The sequence below is a fragment of the Ranitomeya imitator genome, chromosome 7 (assembly GCF_032444005.1).
Source record: "Ranitomeya imitator isolate aRanImi1 chromosome 7, aRanImi1.pri, whole genome shotgun sequence".
Lineage (NCBI taxonomy): Eukaryota > Metazoa > Chordata > Amphibia > Anura > Dendrobatidae > Ranitomeya > Ranitomeya imitator.
The window spans coordinates 32,233,270-32,249,498 of NC_091288.1; the positions used below are offsets into that span (position 1 = coordinate 32,233,270).

The 16,229-nt window shown below is 44.4% G+C and overlaps 1 protein-coding gene across 1 annotated transcript in view; it reads right to left on the bottom strand.

Moving 5' to 3' along the window:
- LY75 (lymphocyte antigen 75) overlaps positions 1–16,229 on the bottom strand; it is an 86,505-nt gene that overhangs the window by 11,350 nt on the left and 58,926 nt on the right. Inside the window, exons 27-31 of the mRNA XM_069733023.1 lie at positions 14,710–14,865; positions 14,463–14,585; positions 8,691–8,885; positions 6,433–6,656; positions 6,122–6,293 (exon numbers count right to left, since the gene is read on the bottom strand). Coding sequence (XP_069589124.1) covers positions 6,122–6,293; positions 6,433–6,656; positions 8,691–8,885; positions 14,463–14,585; positions 14,710–14,865 — 870 coding nt within the window. The remainder of the gene's footprint in view (positions 1–6,121; positions 6,294–6,432; positions 6,657–8,690; positions 8,886–14,462; positions 14,586–14,709; positions 14,866–16,229) is intronic.

Genomic DNA, 16,229 nt, shown 5'->3' on the forward strand with positions numbered 1-16,229 from the left:
CCCGATTGTTCCCACCGCCCAGGATCCCCCAGCCGATCCGCCCCAGAGTGATACCCATCCCAGGCTGGGCCTCCTCTCTGTCTCAATCGGTGGCCAATTTAACAGGGGTGTCTCAAACCCTGGTTTCCGTGCTGGATCGGTTACCCCTGCAGACCCCCGCAGTAGCCACCGGGTCGCAGGAAGCTCCGTCCAAGCCTTCCAAGGCTAGCTGCAAAAGGTCCAGACAGGAACGCCGGTCTGAGTCCTCTTCTCGCTCCATCTCGCCACTCGGTCCTCCTCTGCGGTCGGCGTCCTCCCGATCCTCATCCGCTGAGTCAGGCGAGGCTTCTCTGATGCGCCTTCGGAGGATAATTTGGGGCCGGATTCGAACCAAATCGCTGACATGAGGGATATGGTTCAAAGCCTCATTGGAGCGACCAATCAGACCTGTGGCATCGAAGATTCCTCTACGAAACCCGCAGATCAGGCGGTTTCGTTTAGACGGTCTAAACTACCTCCCAAGGTATTTGCTCCTCATCCTGAATTCGAGGAGCTTCTGGCCAGAGAGAGCGAATTCGACCAGACGTTCTCAAAGAGACAAGCGTCTTGGAGTCTCATATCTCTTTCCTCCGGATCTCATTGCCAACCGGAATGAGAGGCGTTAGAGAACGACCTCTCCCCCTGTGGATCCGTCGACCGCTAGACTTGCCGCCAACACAGTCCTTACGCTGTCCGGTGGGCGGCTCTGAAAGATTCCATCGATAGGATCATGGAATCCTTCGTGAAGTCGGCCTTCGAAACTGCCGCATCATCCCAATGCCCGGCTTTGGCTTCCTCATGGGTTTCGAAGTCTGTATCTGAGGGGCTAAACAACTCCGTTGGGGCATTCAAGCTGGAGCTCCGTCAGGCCGGCTGGCGGAACTTGCCACCCAGATTACTCATGCCGGGGAATAATTTGTTCCCGGGACGTCGCGTCTTCTGCCGCACGGGCGCCCAGTAATGTCGTTGCCAGCTGTCGCACTGTTTGACTCAAGAGTCATCGAAGAAGTCCCTCACTAGCCTGTCTTTTCAAGGTTCACGTCCTTTCGGTTCCAAGCTGGACCAAATTATTAAGGACGCCACTGGTGGCACCAGTCCCCTTCTCCAGACCTCACCTACTTCCCCTTAGGCGGCTACTTTGGTCTTTTCGACCTTTCTCGTAGTTTGCGGCATCAGATTCTTCTTCGCAACTGCAGAGGCCACAAGAGAAGAAGGTTTTCTTCGGCTCACTCTTCCCTGGCATGCCCGCTACTCCTAAGGTGGATTCTCCAGGTCCAGGACTGGAAGTTCCACTTAGGCATGACCCACGACTAGACCCCAGCCCGTTTCTCAGACTGGGCAACCGTATCCTGTTCCTCAGGGACGTCTGGGTCTCCTCAGCAGAGGTCGCATGGGCCAGGGCACCTGTTCCCTCTAGACACAAAATCTTCTTTTCACGGTCCTGGGATCGTTTCCTTCAAATCCCAACCTACGAGAGACCCCGCTCTAGTCCCGGTTTTTCTTTACTGCCATTGTTTCCCTCCTTAAATCCGGAGTAATCGTTCCCGTCCCAGAACAGGAACGGTTCACAGGCTTCTCTTCGAATCTTTTTGTACTGACAGAGAACGACAAGGGTCGTCCCAGTCCAGATCTCAATTTGCTGAACAAGAAGTTTCGTCGGAGACACTTCAGGACGATATCCCCTCGTTCAGTAATCGCTTCCATGGAGGCTCAGGAATTTCGGTTTCAGGCTCCCGAAAGTCTATCCATCTTTCCCGACATTCTAACTGTTGCGGGTGGCTCGTCAACAGGAAGAAGTTCCGTCTTGTTCAGCGCCTCGTATCTCCGGGCATGTTCTTCGACACTTGTCGGACCAGAGTCTTCCTTCCCGAAGACAAGATATCCCTCCTTTGTCAGGAAGTTCACTTGCTCCAGGGTTCTCGGCTCCCCTCCTTTCCGATGGGCCTTAAAGGCCCTAAGGAGGTTGGTTGCAACATCGGAAGCAATTTTCCCTTCGCCCGTTTCATTCAAGACTTCTTCAGCAGGCTATTCTATCACAGGGGACAGGTCTGTCTTCTCCCTGCATCGTCCGATCCGGTTTTCTCCCGGGTCAAATGGTTCCTCGACTGGTGGCCGAGGTCACTTCTCTTATCCCAGAGTAGATCCTTCTCAGCATATCCTTCCTTCCAGTTCCCTGGCAGGTGGTGACGACGGGCGCCAGCCCACTCGGCGGAGGCGCGGGGCTTTGTCTCCTGTTCTTTCAGGGTTGTTGGTCGGCGCAGGAGTCCTCTTTGCCGATCAGTGTTCTCGAGTTCCGGATCATCTTTCCGTCTTGCCTTCACTGGGTAAGGATTCTCAGCAGCCTGCCAATTCGAACCCAGACAGACAATGACACAGCAGTGGCATACGTCTACCACCAGGGGTGGACTCGGCGTTCTCTGGCCTCGGCCGAGATTCCAGGATCCTCCTTTGGACAGAGGCAATGGTCCTGGTGAGCTCCGCAGTGCATGTCCCCGGCGTGGACATTTAGACCGCCGACTTCCTTGGCTTCGAGGGCCTCGCGGCAGGGGAATGGTACTTCAGGAGGTTTCCCATCGGATTGCTCTTCGATGGGGGACTCCAGAGGTGGACCTCATGGCGTCCCGATTGAACAGGAGGTCCCTCGGGTCGGCCCAGGGTCCCGTGATCCCCTCACAGTGGTGTTGACATTTTGGCCATTCCTTGGTCGCAGTTCCTGCTCCCCTATCGGTTCCCACCCCTTCCATTGCTTTCCAAGCTGTCGAAAAAGATCAAGGCGGGATGGGTGCCGGTCATTCTGATCGTCCCGGATTGACCCTGGAGGTCTTGGTTTGCAGACATCGTCTATCTTCTCGCGGACACCCCTGGTGCCTTCCAAACAGACCCGATCTGCTGTCTCAGGGTCCGATCTGCCACCCGAATTATCGGTCGCTCAGTTTAACGGCGTGGATGTGGACTCCACTGTTTTTAAGAGTGTCCGGCCTTTCGGCCCGGATGAGTCACACTATAATCCAGGCTAGGAAGCCTTCGTCTTCTTCCAGGATCTACTATTGTACCTGGAAGGCTTACTTTCGCTGATGCGAGTCCAACCGCTTTTCACCCATGTCCCTTTTCCCTGCCTTCCATTTGGTTTTCCTTCAGGCAGGACTGGATTCGGGCTTCGCTCTCAGTTCTCAAAAGGGCCAGGTTCCTGCGCTCTTCTTCCCTTTAAGAAGACTTTATCTCCTCAGCCACAGGTTAAGACTTTCCTTCAAGGAGTAGTCCACGCTGTCCCTCCGTTCAGGGCCTCTGAGAATTCATGGGATTTAAAGGTTGTGTTGGTTGTTCTTAGGGGTTCCCCCCTTTGAGCCTCTCAGGGAGTTTTCCCCGTCAGTTCTATCTCGGAAGGTGGCTTTTCTCAGGTCCATCTCTTCGATCCGCCGCGTTTTTGAGTTGACGGCCATTTCCTGCCGTCCTCCTTTCTTGATTTTTCCACCAGGATAAGGTGGTCCCAGGCCTCCGCCTTCCTTCCTTTCTCGAGGTGGTTTTCATCTTTCCACCTCAACGAGGACTTCGTTCTACCTTCCTTTTGTCCAGCTCCAACTCATCCTCTGGAGCGATCGTTGAACAGGCTGGACCTCGTCAGGGCAGTGAGGATCTCCCTGGCTAGCACGGCCGCTTTCCGAAAGATGGATTCTCTTTTCGCCATCCCTGATGGCGTGCGTAGAGGCCTGCCGGCTTCCAAGGCGACGATTGCTCACTCGATCAGAATGGCAATTTTGGAAGCTTACCGGGTCAAGCACAGAGGGCCCCCTCCTGAGATGAAGGCTCAGTCTACCCGGGCAGTCGGCGCTTCCAGTGCGGTACGTCACAGGGCTTTCGCCGACGGCTTTGCAAAGCGGCAACCTGGTCTTCCATCCACACGTTTCGCCGAACTACGGCGGACTCCAGCCTGGGCAGAAGGATCCTGCAGGCGGCAGTGGTGAGTCCTCTGGCCTGATGGAAGTCTGTTTTTTCCCACCCCAGGGACTGCTTTGGGACGTCCCATGGTTCCTGTGTCCCCCAATGAAAGGCGATAGAGAAAACAGGATTTTTGGTTGCTTACCGTAAAATCTGTTTCTCGGAGCCTTCATTGGGGGACACAGCACCCTCCCAAGTTGAACAGCTCTGTTTACTGTCTACGTTTGAGTTCTTTGAACACTGAGTGTTTGAAGCTGTTAATCTGTGAAGCGCCATGGATTTTGTTGGCGCTATATAAAGTTTATTATTATATTATCCTTCTCTTTTACACGTTGCTTCTCCTACTGCTTTCTCACTAACTGAAGATCCTACTTCCTGTCGGTGGGGTGTACACTGCAGAGGAGGAGCTAACTTTTTATTTGCATAGTGTCAGCCTCCTAGTGGCAGCAGCATACACCCATGGTTCCTGTGTCCCCCAATGAAGGCTCCGAGAAACAGATTTTACGGTAAGCAACCAAAAATCCTGTTTTTCTTCCCTTTATTAATTTATTTTTAAGAGACGTACGATTGCCAGAAATTGGATCAAAAGGAACCTCCCTTGAGGGGAGAATATCTAAATATGTGAAGCAGGTCATTACCCTGGAAAAGGGTATATATCAGAAAAGAGGGAAGATGGGCCTGTTCGAAAAATTGTAGACGCCTTGGTTGGAACTAGGCTAGGGGAGGCTAAGAGAAGTTAGGCCTAAGGAGGGCTCGCCTATATATTTATGGCGTACTCGTTTACAAATAAAAGTTATTGTATATGGATAACGTATATAATACTACAGGATATGTTAAGAGGAAAGCGTGAGCGGTCTAAAGGGAAGGAGGGGGGGATGGGTAAGGGGGGGTTAAGAGTGGGGAAATGGAAATTTATGTCTTAATGTGAAATGTTTTATTGGACTCATATTTAATAAAAAAACTTTTGAGTAAAAAGAGATGTACGATTACTGAAAAACTAATTCTAGAGTTTCAAATTTTTTTCTTTATAGAGTTCACTGTACAGGGTAACATTTTATATTTACAAAAGGTAAAAAAAAATATTTAGTTAGATCAGAATTTTATGTATGTAGCAATGTCAAATATACTATACATTTATTTTAACATTGGCAAAAGGGGAAAGAAACATTTTTTTAAATTTATTTTTAAGATTTTTAATTACTTTTTACATATTTATTTAGTTCCCCTGACGGACTTGAACCTGCAATTGTTTGCTTGTACTATATACTGAAATACTTTAGTACTTTGGTATTGCAGCAGGTAGTAAAAATATGGTCTGGGCTCCACAGGAGCACCAGGATGGGTGCAGCGAGAGCCTTCAATAGACTCCCAGATGGCAAGGTAGTCCATCGGCACCCCGCTATTGTATTGCTGGACAGCCATTGTGTACCCAAATGAACGCCTATGCTTCTTCACACCATTTAAATGCCACTGCTTGACAGCAGCGATAGGCGCCAGCTCTGCTCACTGCTGTTAGAAATCACAGGAAAGGAAAACTGTGGCTGATATGTGCTGCTGGTAATAGAAAATGGTAAATCCAGGATGGTTGGGTTTTTTTGCGTCCTGATGAAGAAGTGTGTAGGACTTCAAATACGTTGACCAAATAAGACAAAACAAAACAAAAAAAAACGCCAAACCACTTGTGTGGACCTAGATTTACCATTTTCTATTACCAGCAGCACAGATCATCCACAATTTTTCTTTTCCAGTGATTCCTTCGGTCTGAGGACCCGCTGGACCTGCAGCAGTTGGATTTCTAGGATATAAAAATTTTGCATGAACACAACCAGTCCAGGTTAGCATAACCTTTTTTAAATATTTAATGGTCTACCGGATAAGACCCTAATGCGCGGTCTTCTGCTCCCTAGTTTTCTAGTTGATAGGGACAAGAGCTGACTGTATAGCACAGCTGGCAACATAGTGCATTTGAGGCTGCTCATCTCCTACGCCCATTCCATCCATCTGTACCTAGTCTGTGATGTTTCCCATGGGTCAGGCATTGATTTGACATTATTGTCAAGTTAAATTGTGAAATCCATAAAGAAGGACCAACGAAAACATCCACGAGGGTAACACTCGCCTCTTGCAAATGCCAAAACTAGGAAAGTCTCCCCTAATCACAACTTACCTGGAAATGTTTCTTTATAACATATTGCACCATTTTGAATTTCACTACAATTCTTCTGGTACCAGTCTCCCTTTGTATCCAGATAGATACAGTTTCCAAGGCTGAGCTTCTTTGGAAAGTATTTAGATGCGTAGTTGGTTTTAGTACCGTCCGACCACTCCATACTGGACCCCTATTAGCCAAACATATTTATAGAAATAAGTCCAAATATGTTTAAACTTATCACATTTCAAAGAGAATAAAATGATTTACAGAAGTGCAGCGATGGACTGATCATCCCGCTGGCTTTATTTTGAGATTGGAGTACTCACGTCATTATTCCACAGTCCAATCCACAGTGCAAACCCATCCTGCCTGAGAATGTGCTCCACAAACAATTGCTGGTTCTCAGTGTGAACACTGGCCAGGTGGCCGCCACTCTTTCTGCATTCCTTCACTGCTTCAAACCAGGTAACCTTCTTGTTCACAACATAGTACGTAGAATTTAAATATGGAATAGAGGTTGGCATCGGCAAAACGTAATCTCCATTAGAACCTTAAGGGGTTACATTAACATTACTTTAGGCTCATCGTAAGTCATACTATAAACAAGTCTACCTAAACTGCTTCTATAAAAAACGTCACAATTAAAAAAACAAAAACAAAATCCAAAACATACTTCAAGAGAATAAAGTTAGGAGCTTGTATATATACAAATTATGCAAACTGTCTCTTCAGGGAAAAAGAAATACAAACCTACAGGGCCCTGTGTGAAAATGTGATTGATCCCTAAACATAACAACTGGTTGGGCCACCCTAAGCAGCAACAACTGCAATCAAGCGTTTGCGATAACTGGCAATGAGTCTTTTACAATGCTCTGGAGGAATTTCAGCCACTCATCTTTGCAGAATTGTTGTAATTCAGCCACATTGGAGGGTTTCCGAGCATGAATCACCTTTTTAAAGGTTATGCTACAACATCTCAATTGGATTAAGGTCAGGGCTTGGACTAGGCTTATCCCAAAGTCTTAATATTTTTCTTAAGCCATTGAGAGGTACACTTGCTGGTGTGTTTCAGATCATTGTCCTGCTGCATAACACAAGTGCGCTTCACCTTGGGGTCACGAACAGCTGGCAGCACTTTCTCCTTCAGGGTTTTTTGGTAGACAGCAGAATTCTTGGTTCCATTTACCAGGTCCTGAAGCAGCAAAACAGCTCCAGACCATCACACCACCACCAACATATTTTACTGTTGGTATGATGTTTCTTTTTCTGAAATGTTGTGTTACTTCTGCACCAGATGTAATGAGACACACACCTTCTGAAAAGTTCAACTTTGTCTCATCAGTCCACAAAGTATTATCCCTAAAGTCTTGTGGATTATCAAGGTATTTTCTGGCAAACTGATACGAGCCTTTATGTTCTTATTGCTCAGCATTGGTTTTCATCTTGGACCTTTGCCATGCAGGCCATTTTTGCCCATTCTGTTTCTTATGGTTTAGTTACGAACACTGACCTTAACTGAGGCAAGTGAGGCCTGCAGTTCTTTGGATATTGTTGTTGGGTCTTTTGTGACCTCTTGGATGAGTCGTCGCTGCACTCTTGGGGTAATTTTGTACGAACGGCCACTCCTGCGAAGGTTCACCATTGTTCTATGTTTTCACCATTTGTTGATAATGGCCATCACTGTGATTTGTGGGAGTCCCAAAGCTTTAGAAATGGCTTTATAACCTTTTCCAGACTTATAGATCTCCAATCTGCCAATTTTTTTTTGGATAGCGGCATAATGTATAGCTTTTGAAGATCTTTTGGTCTACTTCACTTTCTCAGGCAACTGCTATTTAAGTGATCTCTTCATTGAGAACAGGTGTGGAAGTGATCGGGCCTGGGTGTGACTAGGGAAACTAAACTCAGCTTCCCAAAGATGTAGTAAAGCACAGTTAATTTATGTTTTAAGGGAGGGGGGGCGGGGAATCAACCACTTTTTTCACACAGGGTCCTGTAGGTTTGGATTTCTTTTTCCCTTAATAATAAAGACCTTCATTTAAAAACTGCATTTTGTGTTTACTTGTGTTATCTTTGTCTAATATTTACATTTGTTTGGTGATCTGAAACATTTAAGTGTGAGAAACATGCAAAAGAATAGGAAATCAGGAAGGGGCAAACACCTTTTCACACAACTATATATATGTATATATGTACATATATATATTATTTATATACATACATATGTTCCTTTAAATAATAAGTCAATTTCTGATGACAAAGTTCCCTTTAAAGGGTTGGTACTGCTCCGCTGACTTGCACATCGAGAGTTGAGATGGGCAGGGGATGTCATGTCAACTGATACCTCCCCTGGGGTGCACGAGATGCACGAGATGCATGTTGGATCCTGAATTCTAAAGGACAGACTGATCAGCTCATTTAAATACTCCACTCTGCGGGTGATTCGGCCATTAGACCCTACCCAGGCCTAGGTTGGTCTAAATCTAACTAAATGATCATATCTCATTGAGCTCATACTCTGCCTCTGTTCATTTTTCAGTTTTTGTTTAACACAACTTGGTCTACATATTATTGGAGGAGTTACCTTTCTCAATTTTGCAGGCCACAACAGAGTGTTGTTGAAGGTATAACCGCTGAAAATCCATTGGACTTGGATAAATGTCCCAAAATCCATCAGTTTTCATAGCAGCATAAAAGCTGTTATTTGTCACATCTGGTCGCCCCTCTCTCCAGTTGGAGTATCGTACAAAGGTCTGGTCATGCCACCGTAAACTATTGGCTGGGAAAGGAACAACACTGTAGGTTAAGTATTGATTTAACGACTATGGACATGCAAATGTTACTGGTTACATTTAATTACTATAATTACACTAGGTTTCAGTCTGCAATCTTCATTCATTTGCAGACCCCCTGATATTCAGTTTGCAGCTTGATCCAAACTTTAGATCGTTCTCTTGTGGGGGCATCAATCCCAGTAATATAGGTTGGATGGAAGGTCTGTATGTATGCAGGCAGGGTATCGCCGTCTTCATTATCTCATACTTCTATCCTGCACTTAATTCCTTGTATTTAACTCACTTATATGGCGTCATTAATTACACAGCGCTTTAGATATTATCGTACATTTTCTTGTTTTTCTAAAAACCCTGTTTTCTCCTCCCTCCCTGAGAATGTACATACTTTCCCCCTTCTCCATTCTTAAGATCTTTGTACATCCCCTTTCCTTGCTTTTATTTCTAACACAGAGAAGGTAGTGGGAGAAAAAAAAAAAAAGTTGTGTTAACTGAGCAGGAGCTCCGATAGATTTTTTTAAAAAAATGTTGTCATGTACACGAATACCTACTTTCTATCTTCTCCCCAAGGTCCACAAAGACGCTCAGAACCCGCCTGGACGTCCTATTGTCTCTGGCATAGGGGGGCTCAATGAACCACTGTGTAAATACAGGTCCTTCTCAAAAAATTAGCATATAGTGTTAAATTTCATTATTTACCATAATGTAATGATTACAATTAAACTTTCATATATTATAGATTCATTATCCACCAACTGAAATTTGTCAGGTCTTTTATTGTTTTAATACTGATGATTTTGGCATACAACTCCTGATAACCCAAAAAACCTGTCTCAATAAATTAGCATATCAAGAAAAGGTTCTCTAAACGACCTATTACCCTAATCTTCTGAATCAACTAATTAACTCTAAACACATGCAAAAGATACCTGAGGCTTTTATAAACTCCCTGCCTGGTTCATTACTCAAAACCCCCATCATGGGTAAGACTAGCGACCTGACAGATGTCAAGAAGGCCATCATTGACACCCTCAAGCAAGAGGGTAAGACCCAGAAAGAAATTTCTCAACAAATAGGCTGTTCCCAGAGTGCTATATCAAGGCACCTCAATGGTAAGTCTGTTGGAAGGAAACAATGTGGCAGAAAACGCTGTACAACGAGAAGAGGAGACCGGACCCTGAGGAAGATTGTGGAGAAGGACCGATTCCAGACCTTGGGGAACCTGAGGAAGCAGTGGACTGAGTCTGGTGTGGAAACATCCAGAGCCACCGTGCACAGGCGTGTGCAGGAAATGGGCTACAGGTGCCGCATTCCCCAGGTAAAGCCACTTTTGAACCATAAACAGCGGCAGAGGCGCCTGACCTGGGCTACAGAGAAGCAGCACTGGACTGTTGCTAAGTGGTCCCAAGTACTTTTTTCTGATGAAAGCAAATTTTGCATGTCATTCGGAAATCAAGGTGCCAGAGTCTGGAGGAAGACTGGGGAGAAGGAAATGCCAAAATGCCTGAAGTCCAGTGTCAAGTACCCACAGTCAGTGATGGTGTGGGGTGCCATGTCAGCTGCTGGTGTTGGTCCACTGTGTTTCATCAAGGGCAGGGTCAATGCAGCTAGCTATCAGGAGATTTTGGAGCACTTCATGCTTCCATCGGCTGAAATGCTTTATGGAGATGAAGATTTCATTTTTCAGCACGACCTGGCACCTGCTCACAGTGCCAAAACCACTGGTAAATGGTTTACTGACCATGGTATTACTGTGCTCAATTGGCCTGCCAACTCTCCTGACCTGAACCCCATAGAGAATCTGTGGGATATTGTGAAGAGAAAGTTGAGAGACGCAAGACCCAACACTCTGGATGAGCTTAAGGCCGCTATTGAAGCATCCTGGGCCTCCATAACATCTCAGCAGTGTCACAGGCTGATTGCCTCCATGCCACGCCGCATTGAAGCAGTCATTTCTGCCAAAGGATTCCCGACCAAGTATTGAGTGCATAACTGAACATTATTATTTGTTGGTTTTTTTGTTTGTTATTAAAAAACACTTTTATTTGATTGGATGGGTGAAATATGCTAATTTATTGAGACAGGTTTTTTGGGTTATCAGGAGTTGTATGCCAAAATCATCAGTATTAAAACAATAAAAGACCTGACAAATTTCAGTTGGTGGATAATGAATCTATAATATATGAAAGTTTAATTGTAATCATTACATTATGGTAAATAATGAAATTTAACACTATATGCTAATTTTTTGAGAAGGACCTGTATATTGACTACTATCTCAGATCACAGGTGGAAACCTTGCCCTCCTATGTCAGGGACACTACGGACGTCCTGAGACGGTTGGATGGCCTGCAGATTGAACCTGACATGCTCCTCGTGACGGCTGACGTGGAAACACTCTACACGTGTATCGATCATGAGGATGGCATGAGGGCTGCAGGATTCTTCTTAGAATCCAGTAATGTGGATCCGGATGTCAGGGATCTGGTGTTGGACTTATTGCGGTTCATCCTGGAACATAATTTCTTTACATTTAAAGACCGTTTTTACCTGCAAAAGCGGGGGACCGCGATGGGGGAGGCATGTGGCCCTCGTATGCAAATTTATTTTTGGGGTTCTGGGAGAGGGAAATTTTTCCTGTGGACGCACATGCCGCCCCCAGATCCTTGGATGGTACCGCTTTATAGATGATGTTTTCTTTATTTGGCAGGGACCGGTCAGTGAACTTGATTTGTTCATGTCCAGGTTGAACCGCAACGATTTCAACATTAGATTAACCTATTCCTGGCATCCTAAGGAAATCTCGTTTCTTGATCTGAAGATACAGGTACAGCCTGATGGTACATTGGGGACGGATGTGTATAGGAAGGAAACCTCTGTAAACGCATTACTTCATGCATCCTCCGCACATACCGGATCTACCATCAGAGCTGTACCTGTTGGTCAATTTCTCCGAATGAGGAGAATTTGTACCACGAATGAAGCTTTTGAGCGTCAGGCAGTGGACCTTGGGGAGAGATTTCATGAACGTGGCTACAGTAAAAGATGTGTCAAAAAAGGCTACAAGAGGGCCAAACATACCGATAGGATGTCTCTATTATCACAGGATCAATGTGATCATGTGTCTGGTAAAAAGAAAGGGGGTAAAAATGGACAACAAGGGACGACTAGGTTCATTACAACCTTCAATTCAAACTGGGATGAGATACGATCTATCCTTTCGAGACATTGGTCTGTTCTGAGGATGGATCCTGTCCTCAATCAGCATCTATCAGTCAATCCAATGATGACGGCCAGACGGAGCCAAAATTTGCGTGACATACTTGTCAGGAGTCACTATGTGGCAAAATCCCCTAACATTTTTGGGGCTAATAAATCAAGGGTGGGTTTCTTCCCATGTATGGATTGCATGGCGTGTAAGAACCATCAGCGAGCTACATCTCTTACATCCTCGGACGGGTCACATGAATTCAAAATCCGAGAATTTATCTCGTGTAAAAGCGTGTGTGTTATTTACTATGCAAAATGCACTTGTGACCTTATATATATAGGGCTTACCTCTCGGGAATTGCGTGTGAGAACACGAGAGCACGTGAGAGATCATTGCTGCGAAGGATGTTAATGATTTGGACACGTTAAAGACTATCCCTAGACACTTTCGGGAAAAACACAACTGCAACCCAAACGACCTCAAAGTGTGGGGTATTGATAGAATTCACATGGGTATCAGGGGCGGTGATTCTAAACGTATGCTTTTTCAGCGCGAGTGCAGGTGGATCAACGTCCTCAATACAACAGTCCCGTTTGGTCTCAACGAGCAGAATAGCTTTGCTTCGTTCCTCTAAAATTAAAAATTAAATTTTGAAACTGTATCTGGATTTAGATTTTAATTGTCTTTGTGTGTCTTGTCATATTTTATTCATTTTTTTGCCTTATATTTTATTTTTAGTTTCTCATGATGGAATTATTATTGTCCTTGACGTCCACGGCACCTGTCTATGGGACAGTGAAAGCGTGAAATATCTATATATCCACTTGTCTTCACATTACCTTGGAGAACTTCATCAAGCTTTGGACTACTTTGCGTCACTGTATTGTCATTTTTTTATTATTATTTCTATTTGTTTTTTTGTATATTTAAAGTATTTGTATATTGTAATATCTTCTAGGGAAATATGAATTCATCTTGCACAGCACTCTGCACTTTAATACGTTTTATCTTGGTATTTCCCCATATTATGTAACGCACACATACACTTACATCCACTTTCTTTGCTCTCTTGGTTGGGGCTTGTGCACATGACTGTGACCACAGCGTGACGGTGCATCGCCGCAGGCTTCCATTGGGCCGGCGCGTGAGTCAGGGTTGCCATGGTTATGGCTCCCTGGCTCGGCGCTCTGCCCGGAAGGCCGGGCTGTGATGCTAGTTCGGGCGCTGTGGTCATATGCGCATGCGCCGACGCTTATGCCCTATTACGAGCTTCAGGTGCGGTGGCTCTTTATATACTCTGCTAGGGACACACGCAGTACAGCCCCCGGAAGAAGCCTACGCGAAACGCGCGTAGGGGCTGGCGTGGCTACCTACACAACTCAGCTGACATGGGTGAGGTCCAGTCCTGTATGTTTTTTTGATTTATATGTCTATATGGGTCCTGAGTTGGACGAGCTATGGAATACTACTTATTACATATGTGCTTCTAGTGAACCTGAGACCTCAAGCCGCTGATTTGGTTGTGTCTGTTGGTCTTGTTACCCTATTCGTGATTCACAATAATTACCCTATCTATATGTATGTACATTGAGCTTTTTATAAGGTTGTTAATAAATAGTGTTACTTTTTATACTTGAAGTGGCAGTTTCGTGACTCCTTTTTTCGGATGTTATATACTATTAGTGGAGTGTTGTTCTGTCCATCTGCGGACTCATATATGTGTCTCGAATCTAATTATTTACATGTACTGGAGTAGTAGGATTTTTTGTGCCATACTATGTCACACCTTCTACAGTTAATTCTGCCAACTTTTTAAGTTCAGTGATATTTGCTTCAATTTTGTGCCAGTTTATTTTTTAGCGCAAACGATTTGATGTAACAGGCCCGAAATGTTGTTACCTTACATGTCAGTGAGGGCACATGTGCTAATATATCCCCTGGTCTGTGGTCAGACAGCCATATAAATAGGACGGCAATGTATGGACTGGACAGGTGACACTCTAGAGCAGAGCGTGACAGATTACTATATTTATAAGAAACCGTCACCCTCCGGCCGGGAGAGTCGAGTCTATAAGTCCATCTTTAGCTAGCCCAGTCTACCCAAAAATAACAATTTCTGTAGTTAGTTGAGATCTCAGCGCCTGGACTTCACAGATCAACATTTTTCAATTTCCACTAGAACAGGTCAAAAGTTTACTGAAAGCTGCAATTACCCTTTAGAAACCCCCACAGTAAAAGGTACTGAGGACCTTTTGCAAACATCAGAATTATTCGGTAGGCATTTGGCCTTACTGCAATTTTTCTTTGAACCGATCAAGAATTTCCGGTCTTAACGATAATGATCAAGACTTACCACTTCTATCATAAATGAGTCCCAACCAAACCCACTTGGCCAAGTCAACGTACGGCTGCAGATGGTTAAAAACAAAAGTATTTTCGTCCTCGTCTCTGATGCTCAGAACAAAGGCATCCGGGTCTGCAAGATAGTGAAGTCTTTAAGCTCACAGTCACTTACCGACAGGTTTATCAAGTCATTAAGAATTTTATCTATTTTTTTGCACTGCAGTAAAAAAAAAAAATCTATAATGACCGATACATACGGACTGTGTGGCAGATATACTTTGATCCACTCGGTAGCCATCTTCTGTGTGTTAAAAGAAAAGCATAACAGCTATTTCGGTAAGGAATCCATACGGTTTTCCCGACTGTATGAGGACAGTCTGTGTGATTGGCCTCTGCCTTATTTGCAGGCTTTTCTACAAAATATATATGAAAAACAAATTAGCATTCGGGGGAAAAAAAAAGATGCAAAAAGTTAAAAATAATCCCTTATTAGAATGTACACGGCACCTTGCATTTTTGCAACTTTTTTTTTTAAAGGGGAACTATTAGCAGAAAATGACTGATTTGTTAGTATTAGGTTTTTGTCTTAAATATATTTTTTTGCAGTGTTTTTTTCTACAATCTGTATTAAAAAAATAAAATTAAAACAGAAATCTTGAAATTTTCACACTGGTGCTTTTTTTTTTCTTCTAGACTTTAACTCCCTTTTCTTTCAAAGAAATAACACATTTACATTAGCCCCGATGATCAGACCCTGACCCCATCTTTTTGAGGTATCTGTTGAGCGTGTGCAAAGGTAAAAGGAGGAGGAACAAGTATGACATCAAATGTTGTGATTGGTGGATCCTGTATTTTTCCGCTGTGTATGGAGGTGTTACCTGTCGCTGTAAACCTGCCTTCGATAATAGCTCTTCTAAAAACAAAGTATGAATCTAAAAAATCCCCAATGGCCAGTGTAAAAATTGAAGGGTTACTAATTTTTAGTTTTTTTTTTTTTTTTAAAGAAAGATTGTGATATTAAAAAAAATAAAAAATGAAAACAGTGGCAAATTTGTTTTTGAAAATAAATGTATGCCAAAAACCTGATTTAAATATTAGGAGGATTTTTGGTACTTGCTGTAAAATCTCTTTCTCAAAGCCTTTAGTGGAAGACACAGAAGACAATGGGTGTATACTGCTGACGCGAAAAATTACGCTTAAAGAAAAAAAAAAAAAGTTGGCTCCTCTTCGGCAGGGTACAGCTGCCTACTGGCACCAAACTACTCAGCTAGTCAACAAGCAGTAGGAGAAGCAACATACAGTAAAGAAAGACATGTCCAAACAAGGACAACTATGAAGGCTACAAGAAAGAATTTACGGTAAGTACCAAAAATCCTCCTTTCTCCGGAGCCTCATTGGGGGACACACGAGACCATGGGACATCCCAAACCGGTAGTAGGGATGGGAAAAAGAAGAGCGCCAGAACAAAAGGTAAAAGGATAGTACCGTAAGTCAGATGCCTCATGCTATTACTCAGGCAACTGCCAACGAAACACCTTTCTATCCAGACTTCCATCTGCCAACGAGAAGATATGAACTCTGAGAATGCATCAATGGAGGACCACATCGTAACCTTATAGAGCTGCAGAATTGAAGCCCGATATGACAAATGGCCCAGGAGGCCTCCACTGACTGAGTGGAGTGAACCTTAACCACCAGTGGAGGCACTCTGTCCTTAGACCAATATGTCACTATAATGGCAGAATGTATTCAGCGGGAGATAGTAGCCTTAGAGGTG